Here is a 14,609-nt window from a genome sequence, read left to right as displayed (position 1 = left end):
GCTCACATTTTCCATTCACCTTCCTTTTTCATTCCACCATGCTTGTTCTGTCCATCTATGGCTGGTCTGAGATCGCTCTGCAGCAGTGCTTCAGCAGGGCAGTCATTTGTGACCAGCTTTCTTCCATAAAAAGAAGTCCTGGATCATTTAGTGTTTGATTTCAATATGACAGAGCCGTTGGGTAAACAGACACTGGATCTCTGCGAATCCTTTGTGCAGCTGAGCAAGCAGTGTTGGAGCAGTTTCTGTCAAAACAATGTTTCATTCTGCAGAACTTATTTTCGGCTTGGACTTGATTCAATGTTCACCCCAATTCTCTCACTAAAAAAAAAAAAAAAGGCCAGGTATGTTACAAAGCATGTAACCTACTTCTGTCACAGGAGTTTTCTCCTTGGAAGCTTTAAGGGGAGATTTACTCTCTGGAGAGACGAGGAGCTGAGCTGATTGAACTCCGAGTCTCTGTCAAGGTGACCTGTGAAAAAGTGAACTGGCTGGACTCAGCAACAGCTTTGTTAGGTGTAGAGATGCACAAATTATATTTTTCCTTGATAGTATTTGTTTCTTGTTCATTTAGAGATCTGAGTTGCTAATTGAGCTTTTGTTGTTGTTTTTCTGAGAACAATTAACAAATAAAACAGAAACATGCTACAGGTTCTTTGTTAGAGCAAGGTTTTAATCGAGTTTAACCAATGTGTAAATTTGGTTTTTGCACTGAACTCAACCTGCCCTTTTGAGCTTTTACCATTTGAATCAATATTTTATAAACATCAAACTGTGTTTTTGAGAACCTGTAGAATTATTCAGTTCATGTTTGAACAGTGTAAGTATTTTAGAGTTGCTGTCTGTCTGAAAGCAACTTTATTTGTTGTTGTCCATCACTTTTACCAGTTCCCCAAGCTGTTCCAACTTTCCACTAGACAAGTCAAGTCACTCCATCTGAGTTGCGGTTTGCCAGAGAGCCTTTAGCTTTAGAGTAGCATTTTGATATTGGGCGATCTCGTGAAATGCCTTTTCACCACATTCAACATTCATTTTTGCAACAAAATGACAGAGGCGTGTAATTTTGACAAAGAAACCTAAAAACTACTTTTTCGCGCATCTGTTTTAAGGTAATCCGAGTCCACAAGACACGTATATTTTTGACAAAACAACCATGAAGTTAAACAAGAATCCAAAACATTGTCCACTAAGCTTTTTAAAGTTAATCTGTTTTCTAGACTATACGTTGCACTTTCTTTCATGCATTTGGTAGTCCTTCAACTTGTAGTTAGGTGCGACATTATGACGCATTTTTTGACTGATGCATTAAATATTAATTCACACTGATGGACAAGAGCCAAGGAGTAAAGCATAAACATTACCATCTGCAGCCACTTTCCTTAACAAGTTGAAAGGAAGATGTGCTGCTGGAAGACCCAAGAGTTACATCTCCATGCCCTGGTAGTTGCCAAGGAGATGAATAAAAATGTCTTTGCAGGTGAACCTACTTGGTGTTGCCACTTTATTCAATGCGTAAAGCAGTATCACCCTGGATTTACAATGCATGCGTCTCCGGTCCTCTCCAACAGCGAGTTGCGGAGTGGAGGCATGACTGACCACACTGACTTATAGAAAGGACATCAGTGTGTCAGAAACTACCAGCAGACCTACAAGCTTTGGTTGACAGTTTCCATAAGTTCATTGAAAAGCAGGTACCCGAACCCAACGTGTCACCAGATTACATATGTTGTACAGTTTCCAAATAAATGCAAATTATATGGTTTTATTTTTTACTCTTCACGATGCATTTTTTGACTAATGCAACTTACAGTCCAGTGGGACTTGGTGACGACACATTGACTTAACAGGGTCCACTTGAATGCACAGCAGGCATTGAAAAATGTGTAAAATTTGCAAACATGAAAGAAAAACAGTTACTAAAACCTATCTTTGTAACAATAAGCAGGCAATGGTGGAATGACTGCTGTTTAATGTAACACACTGTGCTTTGAAATGAACTGACCAGGCAATCCATTGACCAGCGGGGGCCTCTCATCATCATCCTCCTCCTCGGGTACGGCGCTATCCTTCCTATCCATCTTACTGACTGAGGTGGTGCGCTTCCTGGGAACCTCGCCACTGAAGTCCTCATCAAACAGCACCTGATCCACCAGGTCAGGCTGCACCAGGTTGGGCTCTGCTGGAGGCTTGGGGGTCCCATAGTAGTTACCTTATGAATGAAAAAAAGAAAGAATGATGAAACAATAGAAATACAGAAACTGGAGCTCTAATCAACAAGAAAGCAAATGATTAAAAAAAAATATATCTGCCTGTTTGTGATAGGTGATATATAAACCAGTACATATAACATTAATCAAATAAGCTGATTATATTCTCAAAATGTCACACAGCAGTACCTCAGACTCCCAAGTTCCTTATTCCTTAGACTTCTTCCTTTGCATGATTTTCACGTCTCTTAACCTTCTGCTTTGTTTTCCCTCAATAACTGCACCACAGGGCGGTCATGACTCATGTAACATTAAAATCACTTCACTTACTTGCCAGCAACTAATTACACTGATCATTGAATACAGCAATTATCTATCTCTCACTTCATGTTTTTTCCTTGATGAAGAAAGACCTTGTGTATACTGAGCATAAATATCCGAAAGACATCACAGCACCCTTAAAGAGAAGGGGATGAAGTGCAAAACTTTGTTAAATTATTTTCTCATTTAACTCGTGGGGTGATCCATCTATCTATGGGCTGGTGAGCAGTATGTGGAATGCAATTTAGGCACAGAATAAGTAATTATTCCACCTCCATTAGGATTATAAATAATGTGCCCACTAATTTATATTCAAACCATTTATTATGATTATTTGTTTTTTAAGCGTTGCTCTGTCAGATGTGTTTACTCTAAAACCACCAGATTATTTTCTGGCAGTCCATTTGGAAGATAAAATATTTACATTGTTCCTACAATAAGCAATCTCGGCTAAAACAAGGAATGTAATTGGATTAATTAAAGTATGTGGAGAAATACCACAGGGAAATGGGAATCTCTGGCAATTTAATTAGCCACCATCAACTTGATCATACTTTAAGTTACTCCCAGTTGTGAAGGAGCTGTGATATGCTGTGCTTTTGATGTACTTAAGTTTTAACACACCAACATAACAAATGCTGTTTTTGTGGAAGAAGCATTTATCATCTCTAGATCTTTTTATAGCATGAGGGGAAAGAAAAGAAAGCTGACATCAGCATGAAGTGCAAAGAACAGAGGGCTCTGAGGACAACATCACAGTCATTCCAGCAGCTTTACAGCACTAACACTGACACCACAACTGCTTTTCTGATAAGTGAGCTCATCTTGAACCCGGCCTCATCTCTGCAGGCATGCTAACGACAATACAAAGCGATCTAGGTTAATGCAACGATTGCCGATCTCCCTTCAAAGCAGGAGGAAGATTGAGGTGGAGAGGGAGGCTGGATGAAAGCCGGCCCCTCCTCTGTTGACATGCAACTCTGTGTTTACTAAATGACACTCATCCGCATTTGTCAAAGATGGCTTCATTAACAGGAGTTGCATAACGATAGCGGGGAGAGATTGGGTGTGCTGCCTAATCCCTGCCTGTCTCCCGCTGCACACTGACATTCATCAGCCAGACGCTACCTCTGTGATTAATTACTTACAAACATGTGTCTTGGCCCCAGATAAATGTGTGCTGCATATAGAGAAGTGTGTGAAAGCAGTGTGTCAGTGAAGATTTGTGGCACCATTTGCCATTACAAATGATGGCAAGCCTCATAAGCAGATGAGCCCGGGAAGCTTGTCCGGCGGTACTTGTGAACCTCGTGTCACAAGGTTGATGAGCCGGGGGAAGAGTGAGCCGACTCTTTCAAAGAGTGTGCAAGCCATTTCATGGTCGTGGGCTCAGCTAGTGGAAATGAAAAGATTCCTGTCGTCAATGACACTCTGTAGAGGCTGCACAAGGTCACGAGCCCCTTCATCTTGCCACAATCAGATAGAGCAGACAGATACACAGTCAAAAAACCATTCAACTATGACCTAATGCTCCATTCACATTCAAATCCAATTTAATCTCCTTTCCTTTTTTCTGTCTCATAAAAGTGTGACTCATTAACGCTGCGGGGAGCTCCAAAACAACTGGATTGGAATAGACGTCCATTTGGGAAAATGTTTGTATTTCTTTGCGGCAAATTACACAGTAAAACCCAGTTAGTTCTCCTTACTTAAAAAAAAATATATATATATTTTCAATATCATTTCCCCAAAATGTTTTAGTTGTTATTGATTTGACTGATTAAGCAATGTTAACTTGTACAATTCTAGTGGGCGTTAACTTAAGTTAACTTAGTAAATTAGTGTAGAGATTAGTGAATGGATTAGCTCTTTTCTAACAATGTCAGCTTTTCCTGTCAGCTGTGCCGCTAGTCTTGAACAGGACTAGTTACTTTTGGTCCACTGGCTTAGTTCAGGTTGAAATCAGGGGACCCAGAGGCACTGAGATTGAGAAGGGACCAGCACACTCAGAAAGTCCCTCTGCGAGTCCCTGGCACAGATGGCTTCCAATTCTCCTTGCCAGAAAGTATGAGAGCCTCTGGCTCAACTAGCCTTTACTAAAGTTTGCAACCCACCAAGAACAGCAGGAACATACAAGTAGATTCTTTCAATACTGTATGACGAGATTAGGATTTTTTGTAGAAAATTGTGAAAATAACATTTACTGCACCACACTTTCCTCTTAGCTCGATGATTAATAATGATGATGTCACCATTTCACATTCAAAGTACAGAACAGCTTTCAGCAGACAATTTGTTTGGGTCAGAGAAAATAGGGAAAATGTCACATTAGTGCAATTTTAAAGTGTGTTGTGTTTATCCTTTCGCTCATTGGCTGTTTGATGTCAAATTTATTTTACTTCACCTTAAAATTTTTCTTACCGTAGTAAAAACCTGCCCACTGGTCTACACTTTGCTCTGTACAGAGGATCTGGGCTCTCAGGTATTGACAAATGATTGCTTTCTGGAAGAGTGATCTCTGTTCAGGTATTAAATTTTACCCAATCGCCAATGTTTGGCCATGATGTATGTAAGGCGTATGAACCTCAGCAGAAATTGCCTACGCTGTAAACAACCATCCTCCACTGTGAAGGGAGAAGCGTCACTGCCATTGCTAAATCTACATGTAGACTACAATTCTGAAACAACACAGAAAATCAACGTCATCATTCTTAACAACTCCCTTCTGTTTGCTGATTGACTCAGTAGAAACTCTACCAGGGAAATCAATATCAATCGGAGAAAGCCCGGATGAGCCGTTAAGGCAGATTTGAATCGAGTGGATTTGCGTACTAAACTCAGCCTGTTTGAAATGAGAAGGTTTCTTTGCTGAGCACAAAAAGCCAAAGCAACCATACTCACACAAGTCTCTGGGACCTGGCAGTTGTTTGGAACTGTGTTTGTGATCAATTTTGTCTTTGCGTCTCTTGTTATTATTTTTTTTTATGTCAAAGTAAAGCTCTACCATTTTTTTTTTTTTTTCCCCCTTTTTCGTTTTTTTTTTTCTTCCTTTCATTATTTTTCTGAACACAACTTCTTTGCATTAACACTCTCATTCCACATGAAGAGTGAAGAACCTCCAGATATTCCAGTCCGAAGCAAACGAGACCAGTGTCGCTTTCCTTTCTGAAAATGACCTCTGTTGGTCCCCAGAAGCAGTGCTGTCATCTGTGGCCAGCCATGTCTCTGAGCCAAAGGGATGGTCGACAAGGAAGCTGCCTGTTTGTTGGGATCCTGCCAGTTCCTTGGGCAACTGATACTACCGCCTGTGTTGGACCTAAAAGGCACTTTCCCCTTTGTTTTAAGCAGATGCTGATGAGATTATGGGTGGATTCTTTGCGTCTCTTCTCTTTCCCATATTCTCTTTTCAGGTATTAGAACTAGGTTCTAATTTCTGAATCAGCCCCTTAGACAGAGGATTATTCTTGACATCTAAATATTAGTCAGCTTGACTTGACTAAAAAAGTCCTGATTAAAAAAAGAGCCTATGCTGCATTTTGGTGCATTTTAAGTGAGCTATTAGATCTTCATGTTCTATTATTTAATATTACACTTAAAATTGTGCAAAATATCTTCTTTTATCTTTTAAAGTGAGACAGTTAAGGTCAAGAATCCATCTTCAGCTGAAATTTATGTTAAAGATAAATCAAGAGACTGATCTGTTGTTTGATCACCGGTGATATTGTTTGGGTTATTTACATTAAAATCACTTAAACTAGCAGACATGAAATGTAAAACCTTACCAAACGCTTCATCCAAGCACTTCTTTGTGGTTGTGAAATTACACACACTGATTTCGTGAAGACTATTGTGTTTCACAGAAAAGGTAGAGTTAATAGGACCATTTATGAAAGGATCATTGATAAAGAAGAATGAAAATCACCTATGACACGACACCAATAAAATATTTTAAAATGGAGAAAAAAAAATTATGTGCAGGATTCATTAACATAATAAGCATTCAGGCAAGCCATTTGGGACTATTAGTGGAAGCATTATGATTACCTAAGAATCCCATTAGCTCAGAACCTTGAGCACAGCTCACTTACTGTACACTAATAAACTGAAGGTACTGTAATTCATGAGCTCTTCGATGAAGGACTGAAACCCATGTGAGCCATAAAAAGGAACAAATGTCCTTGTTTATTCCTCCCTTTTCATAGAAAAATGGGCCGCACTTCAAGCACTGCTAAATGGAATAAATCCCATTCCCCGGTCCGATTACTTCCAGCTCCTCTTTAAGTTCCCTGTGCAGCTGGGAGATCAACACTGTCTTCCACAGAAGCCGGGCAGTGCCTTCTGCTGACTGGGCTTATGAGTAAGGGAAGAGGAAGGGGCAACTGCTATCAGAGTAGCCCCTCTACTACCCCGAGAGGGTACAGTATCCCCTCTCGGGGATACTGTACCAAAATCTCCCCACTTTTCAGGGCTAATCCACACGTCTCCTCACAACCAGCCGGTCCTGCTTACACTGCTTTCATCGGAAGCTGAGAAGCTCAGCATCCTCCCAGTTCAGCTACTGTATGCTTGTCTGCTGTTTGCTCTCGATGTCTCCACCTCTGCCTAATGTCAACATTTTACAAAGGTGGAAACCCTCCTGGCTCCAGTTAGAGGAACATCTTCTTGTTGGCTTGTCAGCTATTGATATTTGAATTTTTGGATCATTTATTCAAACGTAAAAATGGATTTACGATTATGTGAAACTTTTCACATACCATATCTCTACACCAGGGTTTTTTGTTTCTGACAAAGATATTTTCTCATATATTGATGGTGGATTTTACCGTAAAGGGGCAGTATTATGTAAAATCTACTTTTTTGAGCTTTACATCATGTTATAATGTTTGATATGTACAGCATGAGTTTTAGTCACTGAATGTAATGTGGTTACGTGATTGTACTATAAAAAGACTATGCGGCTGGAAAACACATAATACTTCCCTTTAACATTGGCCAATTGCCCCACTGGTCATTTTATCTGTATTTGTAAGCTGATAGAGATTCACAAATGCACATTAGAAGAAATGCACCTGTGCACATCAAGCACCAAGCTGATCTCACCTGTGAACCTCCTTCACTTTGGAAAAGGATTAGACTTTATCTTTTAATTTCATAACTTATAAGCAGCAAAAGATGCAAAAGATAGGGAATGACAGAACAGTGCAGTAATGGTACATTTTGATGTAACCGGAGGTTTCCCTCCTCAGACTTTTGGAAAAATCCTCTCCCATTTCACAGCAGCTCGGATTTGCCTCCAAGAAGAATGAGCTTAAAGAGAATGGGAAGATTATCGTGTCATTGCCATAATCATTGTGCAATGAGATAAATCCTCCTTTCCAGTTCCTTTATGAAAGAAATACAGTGAGACCATCTGACTTTCCAAGACATTTGAGTCCTGAGAAAAAGCACATGTTCCATTACATTAAAATAAAAGATGCGGACAGTCTAACATAAAACATCCCTGGTTTTGTACTCTTTACTGTAAATACCTCAACGAATGTTGCTAACTTTTAAGATACAATGCCTTTCAAAAGCATTTACATAATTTTTTTTTTACATATATCCACAAAAGTACAAGTATTTCAAAGAGATTTTTTTTAATGAGATCAACAAAATGTAGGGCATAATTATGAAATGAAATGAAAAATCTGTAACTATTGTACATTGACAAAATCTGCAGCCACTTTTACCCTTAAATAAAACCAGTCTCCTTCATAAACCACCAAATTGTAAATTAGAGTCCACTTATATTTTAGTTTAACCAGACATAAACTGAAATGGTTTAGACAGCATGTGTCAAATTCAAGGTCATTGGGCCAAATGTGGCTCAACATAGATATTTGCATGTAGACTCCAGATGGCCACATATGTAGAACTTCAAGATAACAGTTATTTGCTTGAATATTATTTAATCAGTCAAATCAAGTTAATGTTGTTTGTATTGTTTGCATCAATGTGTAAAGATTTTAGGACGTTCACACAGAATACAGAGAAAATATTTTAACAGTTTAAATGGTAGTTTTATTAATACATTCTGCCAGAGCAGGCCCCTAGAGGATATTCATGAAAATCACTTTTATTGGCCTACAATGAAAATGAGTTTAACACCTCTGGTTTAGACCAAATCATACTAATGTGTTAGAATGACTCAGCCAAAATTTGAACCTAACTCCAATTGAGAATCTGTGCCAAGAATTCAAAATAGAAGTTCACAGAAGCTCAACATTCAATCACTTTTCAGATGTTTATTTTTAAAAGAAAAAAATAATACTTTGCGTTGGTGCATCATGAAAAATATATTGAACTTTGTGGTTATTTTCTGAGAAAAATAAAATAAAAGAAAAGAAATTAAGGGTATTAATACTTTCACACAAAACTGTTTATTGTGTTTACCTCATCAAAGTGCTGCCTTATAAACATTTATAAACAGCTTAAGGTGAAATATATGGGGTACCGCTCTCAGAGCTGATGTTTTGGACGTCTGATGATGAACTAAGCATACTGGTTGTGTCTGTGAGCGAGGGAGAAAAATAAGGCTGCTGATTTATCCCATGAATAAAGCATGACTTGAAAGTAAGAACACAAGTGTGTCCTGATGTGTGCCTGTGTAAACAGCCGGTGGGATCAAGAGGTTGGATGGTTTACAGAAGGTCACCAGCAGGTGCTACATCTGCTTGCATATCCACACCTCGTCGACTGAATGTTAATAGTTTATGGGTCAAATTTCCACTTGAACATGCTGACACAGATAATAAATGTAAAGACAAGGGGTTGAAACAATATATGAGCTTGTAAGCCACAGGACTATTAGGATACTGTGGAAATACAAGCAGGTGTGCATGATGTGACACCAAAAAAAAAAAAAAGAAAGAACTTTTCCCTTTGCACGTCTTTGATTCCATTTTACCTTCATGAGATAGTTTTGCCAGGATTAAGAACAACTGATTAACATGCAACAAACATCTTCCTGCGCTGTTGACGGAAATTATTGTTCCACCAGCACAACACTTTCATCGTATTAGAATATTTCACCCGGGCTGTCGCAGAGATTTTACAGAGGTCATGCAGTGCTTTTGACAACTATCGTGTTTGCCTTGGGGTTATGACTGGAAGGGGAGAAAGGGTGAAAACAACTGAGAGAAGAAGACTTGTTTACTCTCGCACTGTGTCATCATCTGTGAATGTGGGGTTGTGAGAAAGCCACAGAGAACCTGAGAAATGGAGAGAAAAACGTCTGATCACAGAGTGATGCTCAGAAAGAAAGATCATTGCCCTGCTTTGTGGGATGCTATTTCCAGTTATTTTAATTATAATAAAATTGCAGCTGTTTCACTTTCTCCTATTTGTATCAGTAGTTTTGGCAGCAGAAATGACTGCAACAGCTAATTAGGAAAAGACTAGATAGCTTCCTAGCTATTAGCTGAGGCCCTTCATCATCCTTTGATTTAGCAAAGGATTTGATCTACTGAAGAAACAGTCTCTGCTCTGCATCAATGCCCAGAGTCTTGTCCACAAAATACTTCCAGGTGTCACTTAGGTGTCGCTGTCCTTCTCCAAGCAATTACTGAAAGGCCTGAGACAGGATTGAGGGTTGAAGCAAACACCTCAAGGTGTAAAGTATACCACTAAGGTGGTATACTTTACACTTATTTCAGGGGATAAGGCTGATTTCATGGCTTAAAAGTGTAGTGTGGCTTGGTGTACTATTTGTGTAATCTGTGCACAATTTATGAAAGAAAAACAATGATCAACACATTAAATTCAAAGAAAAAGAGGAAAAAAGAAAAGTAATTCACTAACAGCCAAAAAGAGAATTGCAGCTGAGTCGATCTGACTTCACTGAAATCAGCTAATTGCTGAATTGGACCTAAGTAAAGGGTTAATTAACCATTTTAAGAATTTTAAAATGGTTAATAAGCTGGTTTGATTGATTTTAGTACAAAACCTAAACTGCTTGGTAAAAGGTAGAATGACTTTACACTGCTCACAGATCTGCTAAAACCCAACTTATTGTTTGTAAAAAATTTTAATGATTTTCAAAAATACAGAAAATAGCAATGTCAGAGGCCCCAAATCGGGGCTGAATTATTGGTCACTGTTTAAAAATGCTTGAAAATGCATCTTGTCATTTAAGACCGTATTAATTGTGATTTTAGTTTACCCCCAAATTACTGAAAATGCACATTTTAATTTTAATCAACCATAAACTTTATTTTAATAGTTCTGTTATCAGGATACAAGAGTTTAGTCCCACTTTTTTTACACTATAGATTTTGAAATAGAGCCGCTCAAAGTAATGCAGATTTCTTAAAATCCAGAGCAGCCTTTTCCTCAAATTACAAATTGGAAAGCAATTTAATGGATAGATGTCCACACATTTTATGAATCATGTTCCATGTCAACATAATGCTTCATCATCTTGTGGATGTGGGTGTCTGGATTGCTAACTTATGGTTTTTAAAACTTCGTATTTGTGATTTATTTATAACACTCCTGCCTTTTAAAGAGCAACTTCTGTTTTTCCAAAGATGTTTTGATTTAGTTTAGTTTTTAAGTTTTATCTTTTTAATTGACAGTCTTCAGTTTAACTGCACAATAAAACTCAAGGGTAAAGTATTGGAAAATGTTTGGTTTTTACAGATTGGATCCTTTGTGGCTCACAAAATCCCTATACTCAAATACGAGTTTATTGCAATCATTGCTGGCAATGTTATCCCGTTTACTTTACATTATGTAATAGAGAAATTGGAAAAGTGGGCATGGATTTAGTTTCTACTCCTACTTTCATTTCCAGCAAATCTTTCACCATGTTTAGCCATGTTGAACTACATATACAGTATAAATCTACGCTATTACTTCAATTCGAAGGTTTCTCACACAGGACATATATACATACCATCATAGGTCCCACTCTCCAGAAGGAGCCCACTTTCCTCCAGGATCCTGAAGTCTCCAACGCTGATGAAGTTGTAGTCCACTCCAGGCACTTCCCCCTCTCGAGGAAGCCGTGTGGTGCCTGGAAAAGCATGAAGATGAGACACAGATAAACATGCAGTTCTTGACATGTTTTCATATAAGAAACGAAACAAGAGACCATTTCATAATGCAGCTGTTAGATGCAGAGATTAGTTGCGCTATTTTGATAAATCCGGTCAGTTAGATCCAAACACTTTTAACGTCAAAAATCCCAGAAAATCAAACACTTATGTATTCTTGTACGAGTGTTTTTTTTTTTTTTTTTGTTATTGTTCTGCATGCACAGTAAATACAAGGTCACATCTTGTTTTGCAGATCAGTGGTGTCCAAATCTCTAGTGAATGGACTCAGCATTTCATTTTAGACAAACATCCTTGGAGTTTGATGCCATATTGTAAGACATTGACAGCTCATAAAGCCCTGTGGAACACCAACAGACCTGGGTTTTTTCATCTCCTATGAGTGACTGCCGCTTTTACAAATTATTACTGGGACTCTCTTGATATACTGTATGTGGCAACAGCTAAAATCAGAAAACAGCAGTGTTAATTATAGATGAGAATTGTGATGGAAGTAATGAGTTGTGTAACCTCCTGGTGTGATTGAGGTTCATTCACGATCATAAAGAGTAACCTGAATACAAATGACATGAAGGTATTGTGCGAGCAGCTTTTGCTCCCCTGGTGAAGCCACAGACTACATGAGTGTTGGTGGGAGGAATGTTTTCTACTAAGATGAACATTCAAATGGTGTCAGATTGTTTTTGTTTTTTCCAAGGGAAGCAGTGCAGTGCACACAGAAATAAACCATTTATCTGTGCTTTGCTTTCATTTGAGCTTCTTTACTGCAGCATTTAGTTTGAATTATTAAGAAATGCAAGCATGTCACTTCCTTCGGAGGGGCTTCCTCTTGATGTCACTAAATTCAACATTGCTGTTTTTATTTTGGCTCAAATGAATTCTGCAGATCATATTTTGCAGAATGGAGTAAGTAAGCAGGATTGCTATGGCATTGCTTTTTACTTCATCTTTCCTTTTTTCATTAGAAACAACTACAAACACTTGATTGAGCCAAAAGTTTCAGCATTTCCTTGTGTAGTCATTCATTTTAAATTCAGTTGACATTGAAAAATGAGTTTGCTCAAGCCTGGAAAAAACAAGCTTTTATATTTTTGTTTTTAAATGCTTGAACAAAGAAATTGTAATCTTTCCCTTTTCCATCTTGCTGTGGTCAAGACTCCTATCACACCACAATAATACAAAACAACATATTAATCAGCCAGAACATGGATGGTCTCTAAGGGGTCTTGGATAAGACCATAAAACCCCCCAAATGTAATAAAGTGTAGTAAGACCAATGAGGCTCATTACTGTGGTGGCTGCACATCAGCATATTCAGGGCAGCAGGGTGGAGCCTGCAGCAGCAGTGGCAGCTAATCCATAATTTGTGACTCAAGTCCTGAGCCATCGTTGGGTCAACTGACCATCAAAAGCAGATCTGACAACATTGATTCTACCCACACTGGGAAAGCGGCACTCCAAATAATTTTATATAATGGTCTTGGTTGTCCGCCTATTATGCACACTGAGTTGCTCATGGATCTAAGCAGCAGAAAAATTAACAATCCATAGCCTGTATCCTAATAAATATAAACTGAGAAAAAAAGGAAAATGACCACAAAAAAAAAACAAAACAAAAAAAACAGTGACCAATAGGTTTCTAACACTCACTACAGTTGGAATGTTGATGAGAATGTGGTCTTGATATGATCACATTAATCAGGATAAAATTATGAAGTTTGGATTTTGGCAACAGACTTGTTTTTATCTGCATAAACACATGCACCATGCCATGCCATAGTGCCATAGCACAAGATGACTGACACATTGATTGTCATTTGCCTTGAGGAAGAATTTCCAAACTTGGTGCAGTCCAGTGAGGGCTAAATAGTCAATTGGACCTTGGAGACCACCAGTCAGTCTTGATCTGGTGTGAACAGGCCCTTATCAAAATTTTAAAAGTGCATTCTTCAGGGATTTAATGGCACAGAGGCTTGCAAAATGTTGATTGTCATCCGAGCCTGGTGTGTTCAGACAAATCAAAATTATAGCTCATCTTTTTTTCACTGATCAATATATGTACTGCTGTCTAGACAAGGCAAATATTCTGGTAAATATATTAATGCAACAACTGGCCTGTGGAACTGAAAACATTAAAGGAAACCGGAGCTCATCAGTCAAAGTCTCTTTATGTGAAATTCTTATTATGAATTTCTGGTATGTGAAAGAATCCTATCTAGTCTAAATATTCTCTTATGTCAATTTCTAATACATGTTAGTAACAAGTAGCAGTGACAATAAGCTGCAGTTTTATATTCTCCTCATACAACAAAGAATCCTTTTGATAACACTGTTTATTGACATAACCTTAAGTGGCATTCAAGGCTTATGATGCAACTATTTTGAAATCTCACTGAAAGAAGCAGCAGCATCTCTAAAGTAGATTTTTTGGAAAAGTATAGAGTCTGTGCCAATTAGCAGTAGAAAGACTTCTGGAGGCTCAATGGCCTATTAACCAACTTTATGTTGCTGCTTTCTTTTATTTTTTTTCCCATCTTACATTTTCTCCCTAATTGGACTGTGACAGGTCCTCTGCTCAGGTACAGAGCAGCAAAAAAACAACCTAACACACAGGCATACAAAATCCCTAACACTTCCCTTTAAAGTTTATCTTAGTAAAAGTAGGTAATTTTACTTTGTGTGAAAGAATGCCTCTCATTAACAGCTTGTTTTTCTTCTGGTGATAACTAAGGTCCCTCAAAATGCCCCTTAAAGGCCAATTACTTGTCAAGCAGTCATGTATCTGTCAAAAATCTACCCAAGAAATCTTCCTGGATGTCAAACTGATATTTACCATAAGCTTCTCATTGTAGAGTTGTTGCCGAGGGCAACATAAAAGCAGCACACTTTGAAACGGCCTTTTAAACATCTTGTCATACTTTCACCTTAGTACAATTAGCTTTTGAGACAAAATATTCCAGTGTTTTTTTTTTTTTTTTAAACACAA

At 38.2% G+C, this 14,609-nt stretch overlaps 1 protein-coding gene across 3 annotated transcripts in view; it reads right to left on the bottom strand.

Annotated features, from left to right (window-relative positions):
- magi3b (membrane associated guanylate kinase, WW and PDZ domain containing 3b) overlaps positions 1-14,609 on the bottom strand; it is a 143,353-nt gene that overhangs the window by 28,699 nt on the left and 100,045 nt on the right. For all 3 annotated transcript variants that reach the window (XM_007546962.2, XM_007546960.2, XM_016668908.1), the window contains exons 3-4: positions 11,464-11,583; positions 2,003-2,209 (exon numbers count right to left, since the gene is read on the bottom strand). In XM_007546962.2, coding sequence (XP_007547024.1) covers positions 2,003-2,209; positions 11,464-11,583 — 327 coding nt within the window. The remainder of the gene's footprint in view (positions 1-2,002; positions 2,210-11,463; positions 11,584-14,609) is intronic.

Source organism: Poecilia formosa, unplaced genomic scaffold (assembly GCF_000485575.1).
Source record: "Poecilia formosa unplaced genomic scaffold, Poecilia_formosa-5.1.2 Scaffold18, whole genome shotgun sequence".
NCBI classification, from domain to species: Eukaryota; Metazoa; Chordata; class Actinopteri; order Cyprinodontiformes; family Poeciliidae; genus Poecilia; species Poecilia formosa.
This window is presented reverse-complemented; position numbering and strand designations above follow the sequence as displayed.